Below are 14,869 nucleotides of genomic sequence, written 5' to 3'. Positions count from 1 at the left end.
TTAGTGACGATCACTAGGCGGAATTAACATCCGAATGTTTTTCCTCACAAAAACAAATCGCCTCAAGGCCATAGAAGGCAAAAGAGTCATATCTATTCCCACCAGATTTATCTCCCATCGTTCTATATCGGTGTCGTGCAAGGTACCCAAAGCAAAAAAAAAAAAAAACTTGACAGTGACCTTTGTTATCCGATGCACTTACGCTGTTTAGTCAATAGCTCAAACCAATTGAGAAGCATTTTTGTGCCACGGCCCTTGTTGTAAGCCTCTCCTTTCAATGCCATGTTCGTTGCTGTTCCTATCCGCACGAATCATAAACACAAATATGACAGCCATAATCAATCCACAAGGCATGTTCCAGTGATTCGGAAGCATTATGAATGGTAATGATGTCACCGTAACCTTACAATGGTATACGTCTCCATGGTGATTCAACAATTGGAACAGCCACATCAACGCGAGCTTACCAAATACACGTCATGTGAGATCTCGATTGAATGCTTACCGAAAAGAAAAGTGATGAAAGGAGCAAGGGTGTACACAACTGCAAGCTGCGATCAATCGGAAGTGATAGTGAGGTCGGCAAAGAAAAGCGATCAATAGTTGCACAGAGACGTCTGTGGGCAAGATGTAACACACCCATCTTTCAGTTTTCAAAATGTTTCTTTCACCACCCCCCAGCAGCAGCAGCAAGCGGATATGTCTGTGCCCATCGCCTGTTTTGTCTAAAGCATCATTATCAACAATCGGGGGAACCGGCATAATGCAAGAGGCACATAACACTGGGATCCCGATCCACACAAAGGTATTCTGCAGTTGGGTCGGGGTTTAGGGATGCTCACTGTAAACTTTGTGCTTGTGAGAATAGCTTCATCTGCACCATGAGTACACGAGACAACGAGGCCATTTGCCATTACATATTCCAAACAGGTGATCAAGCCTTATTGCACGTTGAATGTTTTCCTTTGATCCAAGCACCGGGATTGTTCCACTATTAAGATAACGAAAAGAAGCATTGGTATCATGCGTTTCTTAAAAATCTAATAAAGGATGGGGTTTTTTTTTCCAAAGCCGATGGTGGTGAGCTTCTTTCTTTACATCTCAGATTAGCAAATCCTGGCCAAGATGTTGTGGGGTGATGGCTGTGTGGCAGCCAAATACAATAACCTTGAATCACAACGAGCCATTATAAGAACAACAACAAATAAAAAAGGGTGATGAGCAGCCTTGGTTCCCACGACGATAGCCGATGAATGTGCTTAGCTTTGTTGTTTATTCATCCTGATTGCTTCCATCGTCGTTGCATTTTCCTCTTCTAACATCCAAACATTTGAAGTGAAAGGCTCGTGCACAACAGCTGGAAATAACGATGGTTGTCAAATGGTGTCACATTCAACTAGCTTAGCTGTGTAACAAATCATTCAGGTACCAAAGGGGATGGAGTGCACTTGATTACCGAGCTCGGACCGATTCTCACGAGATGGATATTGTACCTTCCTCCCGATAGAAGAGAAAACGAGGCAACATAGTTACTCCGTCATTCGACATACATAATAGCAAGAAACACGTTTCTCTATTACACAAAAAGGACGTGCCCTTACGATTGTGTACTACTCTAACAACGTCGAATAGAATCGCTGTACATGAGATTTCCATGCATGGGTATCTACATATGAGGATTACACTGGGATATCAGAAAAGGCAAAACATGCTGCGGGCATGGGTCTAGGATCGTCTGTGTAATTCCGTCAGCCTATCGTCAGCATTGTGCATTGGGTGATCGCCACCTAACCATTGGAAACAAAAAGATCTTGCAACTAGAGTATGCGTAAGATGCATGGTAAATGCATAAGTCCTTTTCAATTCCATATAATTGGGGGATGTATTGGACCAACATTTTTGGTACACGTAGCCTCTCTTGGCACCTATCCGACTTTGGCTGACATATGAATGGGTGATCAAGAAGAAAACTATCGCACTCTGGTAGGACATGTACACTCTCTCACTTATTCCTTAAGGCGAACAGACAAAGAAATGTAACGTTCGGAAGCCAAACTTGACCATCCGGCTGTCAACCGATATGGGGGGTCACACAAGGATTACGCTTTTTTACTTTAGTACACAAAGAAGGGAACGTAGACATGAAAATATGAAAATAGCCGAGTAAACTTTTATGGAGACATATACGTGCACCTCGCGCCAGCTACTATAGGCCTTCAAGATGAGTAGAGGAATAGCTAAAGTAAGCCTAGAGTTGTTGGGATACAAGTTTTATGCAAATAGAGACTTGATCTTGAAGCTGCAGCAACAGCAACAAGAGCTAATAAACATGTCTACTATCATTATTAGTGGTTGCATGCATGTATTATTCGGGATCCCTAATATAGCTACCACCGCAATCCCACCAACAATACCCTGTATACATGCAAACGAATCATCAACCACTGCTCACACCGCCACCCTTCACCGTACTTTAAACAAGAAATAACGTGGTAAAAGCAGAACGAGCATCCTCAATTAAGATGCAGGGGCACAACTAAAATAAAGCAAGCTGATCCCAGCAGAAAAAGAAAACAACAATCCTTTGAGAGTAGTAAAGTTCCAGACCAGCAAGTTGTAGTGTATGTGTACGCCTGTGTTCTATTACTTGACAGGGTCGGTTAGTAAAAAAGCATCCAGTTTGGGGGGGATGTATGCTGAAATGGAGTGCACAAACAGCGCACACAACCATAGCACACCTACATCGCTACACGGGGATCACGAAGAAAAAGTTATCAACCCACCCGAGCAATTGCTAGCCAACAATGTTCCCGTGATCCCATCGCACTTTTATTCTACTACCTCGGAATCTCAAAATTGCCTTTCTTTCTTTTAGGACACAGCCCATCCCCTTCTTTCATATATAAGCACCCACCTTTGGTCGTGCTTTGGACTCCCAAACTTCCACCTATCCGCACACAAACACACACCCATTCACCTCATCTTACGCGTTACCCTTATTTTTCTTTGTTTACCTCCATTCTCTTTCTATTACTCGATGGCACAGCCCCAACAACAATTCATCACCCAGGCGTATCCTGCGTTTGATCCTGCCGCTCCCATTTATTACAGCAACATGGTTTCACCTGTGGCAAGTCCACCAACACCTGCTCAGCGTCACCATCATCATCCATATCCCCATATGAACCATTTTTCGCAGCACATGCATGTATTCCCACAACAACATGAAGAGCAAGCTCGTCGGCTTCAGCAATTGCAGCAGCATGCCATGTTTCAGCAACAACAAGCCATTTATCACCAACAATGTATGCATCATTGTTCCTTTTTTCATTGTTTGTCATGCATCATCATTTACTCATCATTGTTTTATATATGCATAGTGATGGCTTATCAGCAGCATTACCAAATTGACTCACCCACGTCGCCTGGTAAAAGGTGAGTGCACATTTACTTTATGCGCCTTACATGTGTGCGTGCGTTTACGTGCGTTACCACGTGTAAGCCGAAGCAAAAGAAGATGCCCTGCATCAGAGCATATTCTAATTACAAACCTAAATGTGCATATAGGATGCAAACCAAAGCCGAAAGACGTGCCGAGCATAATGCTATTGAGCGTGCACGCCGAGAGAACCTCAACACCAAATTCCAGCAGTTGGCCCATTCTCTACCCAACCTACAAAATGATCGTCGCCCATCGAAAGGAACCATCATTGAGCGTACCCTTGATTTTGGTATGCGAACAAAAAAATCAATTACACTAAACCAAGATTATTGACATCCCTTAATAGTACGTAGCACGATGCAGAAAGAAGAGCGATTCTTGACCGAGATCCGAAAGTTGCGTGAGGAGCACGATGAATTGATGCAACAGCTATATCCTGGTCATAAACGCACTGATATGAGCGACAAGGGAGACGAGATTGATGATATCAAATTGGAGCTGAATCAGCCTACCAGCACAACATCATCACCCAACGTGCCTGGAAGCAGCCTTACATCATCATCGTGCCCATCATTGGAGCTTCCATTGGATGACACAAGCCCAAACTTGCCACCTACGACAGGACTTGATGTTACAAACAACCGTTTGTTCGACACATATGGCGTAGATATCACCCCTTTAAACGACGTTATGTTTGGTCATTATCCAGAGCACAACCAAGCTACAACCACTGGTACAACAACGACCAATGACAGTGATGATGATCACAGTAGTGCTCATCCAGATGAACTGGACCTAACAAACGCCAATGCTTTTGCAACAAGTAAGTAGGAGCATTTTTAGATTCAAAGCATGGTTAACTTACAATGATATCTACGTAGACAACACGCTCGATTACATGGGCAAGGTTACTCCTTCACCCATCTCAGTCTCTTCTTCTGATTATGTCTTCAAGGTTGACACCACACGTCCCATCACCAGCGCAAGTAACAACGCCACACAGCACTAGCTTGTGTGTGCATGACACATCCTTATTTTTTCAACCTTCTCCGATCAAACTTTCCTTTCTTCGCTATCCCTCACATCTAAGCAAATCTGCATGACTTGATCTCTCCCAACATCATTTCACTCTCTTCTCCTCCCTCCCTATGCTTATATTCTATTATTCACTGTATTGCTCTTCTCACAAAATACCCACCCTTTTTATGTACATATGCGTTTAAACGCACCTACACGACATCTCTTGTTTCACCTATTATTATGTGGTTGGTCGGAACGAACGACTTTTGATATTCTCCTCACCTTCTCCTTATACCTATCTATCATTCGCTATACCTCTTACCCTATTCATTGCTATGAACCATCGAGTTTGCGTAGTCAACTCTGTATTATATTTACTTTGCTCCATCTTCTTTCAATGTCTTTTGTACTTATGTTGTCAGCATCCAAATCCAATACTTTTTCCAACTCACACCGGTTGTTTACCATATTGCTATCCACATTTGGATTGCATCGTTGGAATAAACAGCCATGTCTTCAAATAAAACGTATGCAGCATTACGAAAAATGGCTCGTATCATTTGATTTGATATGCGCAATACGTCCGTTTTCATTGTACAATAATGCATGGCAATAATACCACAATGCTAAGAAATACATAGGTCACCATGCTACGTCCAACACGTGCGTCACAAGGTAGTAATCAACCGGCTGTGCTTGTCTACGTACAACCAACAGAGGATGCCTATACACAGGTATGCTTCTAGTAGCAGGAACTTCCACTAAGGGACTTTTACTATCGTTGATAGGGTGTAATAATAATACATAGTCGTAGTAGATGCGATAGGTATATGTTCTACAGCACGCCACATGAGGCATGATGGTAGTGAACGAGGCTCTAATGATGCTTTTCATTTGAGGACGAGTTCTTGTGGGCACGTTGAGCACGCCAAGTTGTGCCGTATCTTAGTAATAGCACGAGCAACAAGTTGGAGACAACCAAGATAAGGCCAAGTATGGTGAAGATCCACCCAACACCAACTCTCTGGATACCAGGCTCAATGGCTACGGTGGCAGCTGCCCTATGGTCACAATAACGGTCTTAGATCATGTATCACTCGCTTTTTTTGCATCATGCGTATGTTTGCAGAGGCACTTACCCAAGGAGACAGCGAACTAGGTTATTAGATGCTGTGACTGACGCACCTTTACCAGGGAATAAATCGATCATCATGGTTTGAAATACATTGAATAAGGATGTTATGGTGAAGCCAGCTATAGAAAACACACAATGAATCTCCTGTTAAGTTTTTCTCCTATTCTCATAAGCCTTACTGATGAATTGAAGCACCAATGGTACGGCCATATGTGCGTTGGCGTACAAGGACCAGCCATAAGCAATGGTGACAAGTTGAAATAGCAGCGCGTGGATCCATGCTGTACGTAATCGTGCCTTGAAAATAGGGAAATCTAATGGTAAACGACTACGGCTTACGTTTTGCCCGACTCGCTTTGCAATTATACGGAAATCACGATCAAGAATGCGACCTTCAACCAGTGATCCCGTTATACAACCAGCACCTTGAACAATGAAACAGAGACCTTGTTGCAGCTGATTGAGGCCATACAATTGGGAAAACAAGCTGGGAAGCGATGTGAGATAGCAATAATAGACCGCGTAATGTAAAGCATTATAGGTCAAGGCCGCAGCAACATCGGGTTGTAATAGAAAAGATAAAGGCCGTAACGGATTGGGAACTCTTTTCATGCGAGCAATTGAGCTTTGTGTTGTAACCTTAGCCAACTTCGAAGTATTGGGTAATTGCACAGGATCATGAGCAGTATCACATGACTGACGACGACCATGGCTATTCATTCGGCGTTGTAGCCATTGAATAGGTGTTGGATTTGCATAGCCGCTGCCGTTGCCGACCAAAGACCGCAATGTTTCAGGAAGAAAGAAAAAGATGGTAGTGACCATGACACCCGAAATGATCAACAGTAACCAAAAGATCCATCGCCATGATACTGCTTGCGAAATGACGCCTCCTAAAATAGGTCCAATAACAGGTCCAAGCATTTGCATGCATGAGAAAATGCCACTGTATGTGCCTCGCCTAAATGTCAGAATGCCACGGGTAAGTTTCACAAGTGCATCTTATCGTTCTTTTCTTCCTTGAATCCTTACTCTGAAGGGGATGCAATGTCGCTAATTACACCGGCACCTATGTATATGGTGTTTATGCATGATTAGCATCGAGACTGATTATTACTGCACTTGTGAATAGTAGGGCAGCGTGAAAAATGAAAGTGACAAGGAACATACCAATAGCGATAACAGAACTTGACCCAAATGCCTGTAGCATGCGAAGCACTAACAATGCTGCATATGAAGGTGCAAGTGCAAGGCCAATACAGCTGCCCATATAGACCACGATCGTTGAGAGATATACTGGTCGCCGACCCCATGCGTCGGAGAGAGAACCCCAAAACGCAGGTGAGATGCCTTGGAATATCATGTACACTGTCACAGTCAAATTCACCAACTCTGTGGTTGTATGCAAATCCTATTATGGCATGTGTGATTGTAAGCTTGCTTTGGTTGTTTATCATCCACGCACATCTTTAAGCGATTGACATCATTACCTTCTCGATAATAGTCAATGCTGGAAAATAGATATTAGCTGAAATTGTTGACAAGATACCGGCAGTAGAGCTGATGGCAACAATGGTGAGCTTTTTTGATTTCGTAAATACAGAATACGGCTCATTCAAAGATGTATGTGTCATTGTTTTGGCCATGGTGTTGACCTCGACGTCTCTTTCATTCTCATTGGATTGTCCTTGATGAGACTGCCGTTGCTTGTTTGTTGTATCTTGTGCTTCTATGGTGCCTTGGGTATCGAATGAGGGCATCTGTGGATCAACAGCCATGATACAGTGCTGTTCGGGAAGAAAAAAAAAGGACGGTGAGTGGATTTAAATCATCGGAAAAAGGACGCTGCTTTTTTATTCCAGCTATTCGGAGCCGGATCCGATTGGGATATATTTACCCCTTTTGTAAGGGGTAAGACAGTGATTTCACCTGTCAAAGTGCATAGACATCCTATCTCGCCAACCGGCATAATGGATCTCGAAAATCAGGGTACGTTGACTCATCAATGCTGAGCAGTGCAAGGTAATACATGTTATTTATGGCACCCACGTTTACTTTGGTCATCAAAGTCAACCGGGGAAATCCGCGGAAAATCTTTTATACTTGGCCTTTGCCATTATGTAGTCTCTTCAATCATTATATGATCCACATGACGACCCAACATGTGCTAAAGCACATATCACTGAAATAAGACGTCCATCATTCAAAAGCTGATTCCTATGTACGTGATTTGAAAGATTGCGATAGGCGTTTAATGATGTCTGCTGCTAGAGTACAAGACCTTCATTTTTTGCTCCTATGCTCTAGATGGCGCATGAAATAAATGCATGCATAGGCATATCGATCGGAGCGAATCCTTTGCCATGTTGAGCATGTTTTCCGTTTGAGAGATGAAGATACAAGTGAAAGCGATACCACCCACGTAGTAATGTTATTTGAATAGTGACCATTACTATTGATCCAGGTGTATAGGTTCAAGCTGGGCGGCGTGTAATGCACAAATTGGGAAGTGGTAGGAACGACAAAGAGCCGCTTCTTCACTCCCACTTCACAAACCAAGGTAAGCTTGTCTCCATTCACAAACTACAACACAATAACAGCTGGCATTCCTTTCAATGGACAGCACCGATTGGGTGAACGGGTGGTCAATGGCGACATTTCCCCGTTGCAGACATTCAACAACAACTATACACGCGATCTACCCTTGACTCAAGCTCCCATTGCAATACAACATGTACGTTCAATCGTTGCATTACTTTATTATTCAAGTTGGTCGTTGAGATACTAAAGTTTACGTGTAGTTTGGTGTTCTCTGGTTCATACAAGATTTAAAGGGGGCGTCGTGTGTCGTGTGTCTTCTTTACCATGGTTGTCACACAAGAAACACTTCTTTACATTACTACTTTGGGTATGCTGACAAGAAAAGCAAATGTTATGATTGCTATCTTACGTTGCATTTATTATAGCTTAAGCATGTTGGATGCTGGTACCTCTGGCAGCAACAAGACACTGGTCTCAAAGCAAGAATGCTGTATGGTTGGCTCAATGGTATGCGTGGTATTGGATCTACAAAGCGAAACCTGTTAATTAACGAGACTTACAGTGAAACAGCAGCAAGACAATATGGGTGACATGGAGTTACGGTTTTATTCGAGGCAATGATGCTATTGAGAAATACCACAAGGTAAGATGTTCATTATGATGGGATTGGTTGGATTCAAGTGGACTTACCAAACACCATACAGTGGCAGATCCTCTTTCGGCGATACTATTTTGATCAATCGGCACGTCGAGGATGTCATTGTATAGTACTATGCTCTCCTGGGGAATTTTGGCCCGGAAACAGTGTGACTCAAGATGCGATGGCAAGGCCAATTTGAAAAGGCATCCGCTGTGCACACGGCCTCCATCCAAGTACGGCTATTGATTTCCTTGCCTACAGAGAGAAGGTGGATATCTCTTATGATGCCAATTTCAGGATCCAATGAGAGTATGGTACATATGGTGGCATACCTTGACGCTGCAGGTTGATTATTGTATTGCCTTCGGATGGTGTATTTGGTTGCAATTCCTTGTGATCACCATGGTTCAGGGCGTCGTGTGCCTTTCTTACCGAGTTGTCCGCAATGAGAGTTCTCAAGACGTCTTCACATTGCCTCTTTTGGGTATGCTGACAACAAAAGCGTGTGGGTTGGTTTTACTTGTTATCTCACATTGCATTTATGGTAGGTGAACATGTTGGATGATGGTACCTCTGGCAGCAACAGGATACGGATCTCAAAGCAAGAATGCTGTATGGTTGACTCAATGGTATGCATGGCATTGGATGTACAAATCAAGACTTGTTAATTAACGAGCCTTACAATGAAAACAGAAGCAGCACATACTGGATCGGATGGATACAAGGTTATTTGCAAGCATCGATGGAATGGTATTGGGAATACCTCAAGGTACAGTGCATCATTGTGGGATTGGTTGGATTCAAGTGAACTTACCAAACTCCATACAGTGGCAGATCCTCTTTCGGCGATGCTATTATTATCAAGGCTGCACGTCAAGGACGTCATTGTACTATACTTTCCTGTGGAGCTCTACATGTTGTGCCCGGGGACAGTGCGACTCATGTTGCGGCCTTAGGGATTTAAAAATGCATCCTCTGTTCGCACGGCTCCATCGTTTTACGGCTATTGATCTCCTTGCCTTTAGAGAGAATATGGTATCTCTATTGATGCACTTCATCGCGTCGATCCACAGGAGAGTACCAGTACTATGACGTTTCTTTGGCTGTGCGCTTTGATTATTACTTTGCATCCTGATGGCCTATTTGGTTCCCAAGTCTGCGGGTGATGATTTCGGGATTCAGGTATGTATGACTCTCATGCTTTTTGGAGACCTTTGCTGAAACGCCTACCATTATTTAGAGGGACCATTGCAGAGAGCTGCTTGTCTTTTGGTGCTTTGGAACTTACAAGATCACAGCTATGATTGCTAAGTATTGTTGGATGAGTTGGGACAATTGTTTATGGTGCATCTTTTATAGGTGAATCATGTCAACCATGGGGAAGCGTTTGTCTTTTGGGGGTGTCAACCTTTATTGCGTCTCGGGTGGTTGGTTACCAAGCAACGGGCGATTTCTCTGGGGAATGTCAGCCAATGAACGTCTTTTATGAGTGGATTGTATCAGCAACAAGTAACAGCATCCATATCGTTGGTGTCATATCAGAAGCTTTATCCCATCATCTGGTTCTTCTCGTTATCGGCAATTCGGAGGGCGGCATCCTAAACGATGGAAATTCCTTATCGATCGATCATGTCAGCAACAAGGAGCAGGTTTATACCTTTGGCGTCAACAAGCCACCGATCATCTCGTGGTTCTGATTATCGGCAATTCCTTTGGTGGATCTCTACAACTATACGCGTCTTATGGATGGATAATGTCATCAACAAGCAATGAGAGTCCGCGTTGACATCTTTGGTGTTACCAAGGTCATTTATGCATCTCCTCAAGGCATTCATCGTCAAGCTGCATTCGATTTTCAATGAAAAACGATTGCCATTCACATCGCTCTTTAGCCATATGTCCACGTCACTCCGCAGCTAGGATCTGGTTTGGGCTTTTCGATGCACAATGCTTTCTCGATTTGCATGTGGTCTTGGGCAGCAAGGATTGTCACGTTGTCTCTCTTTGTAAGGGCTCTTCGGCATCATGTAAGTATGCTCTCTTTGGTGGTATCAATATTACTCAGTCTTCTCACTGCATATGCCCATAAAGTATCGTTCCATCGCTTTCAAGCCGAGTGCCACCGTAGCGGGCCTTATCAACAAGCGGACGATTGCAAAGAATCGGCTTGATTTGGATATCAGCAGGATTTCGTGCATATGGCTATCATTGGTAAATAGAGGATGATCCGTTTTTTGGCTCCAATCCCAACCAACATCCTCTTTTATTATAGTGTGCGGACTATTCAGTAATCTACTTGTCTTCTGGGTCTTCGGGATTTTCATGGATGAAGCTGTCATTGGATGTCGACATGTTTTCGTGCGTATGGCTATCATTGGTAAATAGTGATCCCTTCTATTCTTCAACGCCTGCTAACCTCCTCTTTTATTATAGTATGTGGTCTATTCAGCAAGCCACTTGTCTTCTGGTTCTTTGGCTTATCATGGACGCATCTGTCATTGGATGTCGACATGTTTTCGTGCGTATGGCAATCATTGGTAAATGATGATCCGTCTTTTACTACAACCCCAACCAACCTCCCCTTTTATTATAGTATGCGGGCTATTCAGCAAGCTACTTTTCTTCTGGAGTATTGGGATTTCTATGGGTGCAGCTGTCATTGGATGTCAACGTGTTTTCGTGCATATGGATATCATTGGTAATTGCTGATCCATTCGTTCTACAACGCCTGCCAACCTCCGCTTTTATCTTAGCATGTGGGCTATTCATCAAGCTACTTGTCTTCTGGTCCTTTGGAATTTTCATGCATGAAGCTGTCATTGGTAAATCATTGTCCATTCTTTTCAATGCCTACTATGCCTCTTTCATGTGGGTCATTCAGCGAGCTACTTGTCTTGTTCCCTTTGGATTCTTGATGGATGCAGCTATCATTGGATGTCGACAAGGTTTTATTCATATGGCCTATCATTGGTAAATAGTCTTATGACGCGTTTTTGGCTCCAATCCCAACCAACCCCTCTTTTATTATAGTATGTGTGTATATTCAGCAAACTACTTGTATTTTGGTCCTTTGGAATATTCATGGATGCAGGTATCATTGCTAAGCATCGGGTTCTATGTGTTCGGGAAAGTGTTTTACTGTGCATCGTTTGTAGACGAATCATGTCAGGGTCAAAGAGCAACGTCTACAAAGCATTCTTCAGTGTCAGCTTGCTCTATTACATCGTTCGATTCGTTTTCGTTACTGTACCACCTATTGGACACTTCCTTTTATAGCATCTGCAGCGGCAAGGCAACAAGTTCTATACCTTTGGTGTCGCCAAGTTTTATCTCGTCTTATTGTGGTCCTAGTTGTTGACAACCCTTTCAATGGATATCCTGCTACGCATGCCTGTTATTGGTGGATCATATCAGCTACAAGCAAGAAGCAGCAACGAGCAACAGAGCCCACATCTTTAGCGTCAGCAACATTTATTGATCCTCTGGTGGTTCTCGTTATTGGCAAATTGATTTCAAGATTCTCTTCACCGCACGTATCTTATGGGTGTATCACATCAGCAACAGACAACAATGTTGCAAGTCCTTTTGGTGCTGTCAAGGTGTATCCATCTCTCATGGCATTCATCATCAAGTATCGCTTGGCGAAACGGCTATCAGAATTGGTCACTGGGTCGACATCTCTACAGCAAGGAATGTGTTCTGATTACTGGGTGGCATCAAACATCGTGGATCCTCATATGACACCGGCTAAGTATTGCTTTACCATTACCTCAAAGATAAATTAGTGATATGCAGTTTTATAGGCCCATCGTTCCATCAAGCTATAATTTCGCGTGCTCTTTGGTGCCATCAAAGTCTCTCCTTACAGCTGTCAATGGCGAATCCTATTGAATTGGAAGACGAAGATCAACATTTGAATTTGGGTGGGTGTCTCAGAAGCAAGCAAGCGATCTCTATCTTATAGTTGTGGTTGTCAAGGATACCGTTTCCATGGTTTTGGAAATCAGCTACCTGCAAGTCGTCTCTTTATCGATAGATCTTCAGAGCAATGTTTTATCGGTGCCATTGCGGATCTCACATCTCAAGTACTTGTATGGATACCTTGGATGTTCTCTGGCTTCTCGCGTATGCTTTTCATCAAGACCGGATTTATTTGTTGCAGTGCATGATGTGTCTCTGATGACGCCTACCCAAGAAGGTCGCTTGAGGACAGCAACTACTGATATGGCGGATGTTTATTTGCTATGGGTAGAACGGGATGGTGCCTTGCTCTTTTGAGTAACGCATCGTTGGCAGCTATGATTTACATGCGACAGTGTGGTCAGCCCTATCATGGCCCTATCAATTGCATTTGAGAATTGCAGCCTTTAGCCGTTGGAAGTTAGACTGTTCATCAGTGTCCTTGTGGTAGATATGGGATCATGTATTGCTTTTTGCTCTTATGGGTCGGCCTCTGTGGGCGTGGGATGCTATCCTTTTATCAGACCGAACATACATACTGAGCAGCACCTATAGAAGATGCTGTTGTTTACAATGGCAGCCCCCGTTATCCGGCTTAGTGCAATCGTAGGGGAGAGGTGACGGCAGCCTTCGCGTGGCCATCCTTGTCAGTACATGGGTTTCCCATGGAAGCTAATTTGCCACCTTATCATTTATATATTTGTTACGCATTCATGAGCATCACTAACATATCAAAGACCCCACGTTTCATTGTAAAGTTTGGAGATACAGGCACGTTTATGTTTTACCTATGCTGTAAGCGTGATGGAGTTGCTTTTTTCCTAGTGGGTGGTGTCGGCTGCATTAACTGAAAGATGAAGAGCTGGGTGAAACGGCACGTGGTGGTTACACAGACACGTCCTTGACAGGTTGCTACACAAATGGATGATGATGATGATGATGATGATGATGATTGCCTTTTGTGAAGGTACGTAAGTAAACAGCATCCAACAATGAAGGTGTGTCAAGGTATGTATCACATTTGCATGTAGAAGAAAGTCGAGCTGCATAAACCAATTTTGTATATGTAAAAAGATACATATACATATTGAATGGGTCACTCATCCTGAAACTCAATGGAGGGATCTCTTCACTTTTTCTCTTCTCAAGCTCATCCCATTTCCCACTCCTCCTTATTGTATCCCAAAAGCCATGTACTTCTTAACCGACCACCTTTATTATTCCATCTTAAAGCAATAGTATGTAATCCACAAGCTAGTCAAATCCAACAAGCGAGTAATAAATAAACAATGCTTTATTTCATCTAGCTACCTTGCTACTGTACATTGCCATCACCATCGTCGTGTAGTCGTCCTCCGTCATCATTCGTACGAGTACTCGTCACCAGTCGTCAACCTCATCCGTCACACCAATATCCAAAAACACACAAGTTGAAAAGAATGGGATCTTGCAGGCTTCCTTTTGAATCTCGTTGTCGTCATCACTGTCATTGCTGTAGAGATGGGGTGATCATCGTAATCGTCATTGTTGTGAATGTGGTAATCATCGTAATCGTCGTCTCTACAAATAAGAAAGCAGGCAAGTTAGACCATCTGGTACTGGAATGACGATTTGGTATACCGTTAGGCGATCCTCTCTAAGGAAGAAAGCAAATCAGAAGGAATTCACAAACCAAATCACCACCATACGAGCAACGTCGGGCGATCCCTTGTTCTTGAGAAAGCACTGCACGAATCACGCAAGGCCAGGTCATAGTTGTCCCTTGATTCATCCTCTCCAAAGAAAGAATGAACCCCAATCCAATCCTTCCAATCATTTCCCACCTCATGAAAAGAAATCCTCAAGGGAAAGAACGAGCCTATCACGAGAAGAGCGTGTTGGTTCGCACGGATGTCAACACATTCACAAGCTGCTGTAAACCTCCTTTTACCTCAACGCGGTGACCATGCGCTTCCAAAAACCCATCGTCATCGACCCTCAACTCAACGCAGGCCTATAGAGCCCACGCGTTCCAAGAAGCTTTTCCAGCACACTTGCCTAGTGCAGAGCGACGCAGCGGCCATTTGATACAGGCTAGGACTTGAACCCAAAGAAATGATGATGAGCAATACGTAACTGAACGAAGTACAAT

The 14,869-nt window shown here is 43.4% G+C and overlaps 3 protein-coding genes across 3 annotated transcripts; 2 read left to right on the top strand and 1 right to left on the bottom strand.

Moving 5' to 3' along the window:
- Positions 1-3,037: 3,037 nt before the first annotated feature.
- Positions 3,038-4,451, top strand: O0I10_005519 (uncharacterized protein; the record flags this gene model as incomplete). Its single annotated transcript, XM_058485559.1, has 5 exons — positions 3,038-3,305; positions 3,381-3,435; positions 3,568-3,731; positions 3,789-4,265; positions 4,324-4,451. 5 exons carry the CDS (start codon positions 3,038-3,040, stop codon positions 4,449-4,451), a joined length of 1,092 nt encoding a protein of 363 aa, XP_058343706.1.
- An 888-nt stretch (positions 4,452-5,339) lies between these two features.
- O0I10_005518 (uncharacterized protein) lies at positions 5,340-7,375 on the bottom strand (the record flags this gene model as incomplete). Its single annotated transcript, XM_058485558.1, has 6 exons — positions 5,340-5,523; positions 5,602-5,716; positions 5,777-6,558; positions 6,630-6,666; positions 6,768-7,008; positions 7,088-7,375. The coding sequence occupies 6 exons, from the start codon at positions 7,373-7,375 to the stop codon at positions 5,340-5,342; spliced, it is 1,647 nt and encodes a 548-aa protein (XP_058343705.1).
- Positions 7,376-9,912: 2,537 nt separating this feature from the next.
- Positions 9,913-12,563, top strand: O0I10_005517 (uncharacterized protein; the record flags this gene model as incomplete). Its single annotated transcript, XM_058485557.1, has 8 exons — positions 9,913-9,960; positions 10,019-10,089; positions 10,939-10,989; positions 11,067-11,155; positions 11,212-11,315; positions 11,372-11,748; positions 11,809-11,869; positions 11,934-12,563. 8 exons carry the CDS (start codon positions 9,913-9,915, stop codon positions 12,561-12,563), a joined length of 1,431 nt encoding a protein of 476 aa, XP_058343704.1.
- Between the last annotated feature and the right edge of the window lie 2,306 nt (positions 12,564-14,869).

The sequence above is a fragment of the Lichtheimia ornata genome, assembly GCF_029851405.1.
Source record: "Lichtheimia ornata isolate CBS 291.66 chromosome Unknown scaffold00022, whole genome shotgun sequence".
Classification (NCBI taxonomy): Eukaryota; Fungi; Mucoromycota; class Mucoromycetes; order Mucorales; family Lichtheimiaceae; genus Lichtheimia; species Lichtheimia ornata.
The sequence above is the reverse complement of the archived record's forward strand: the minus strand, read 5'-3'. Positions and strand labels throughout refer to the sequence as shown.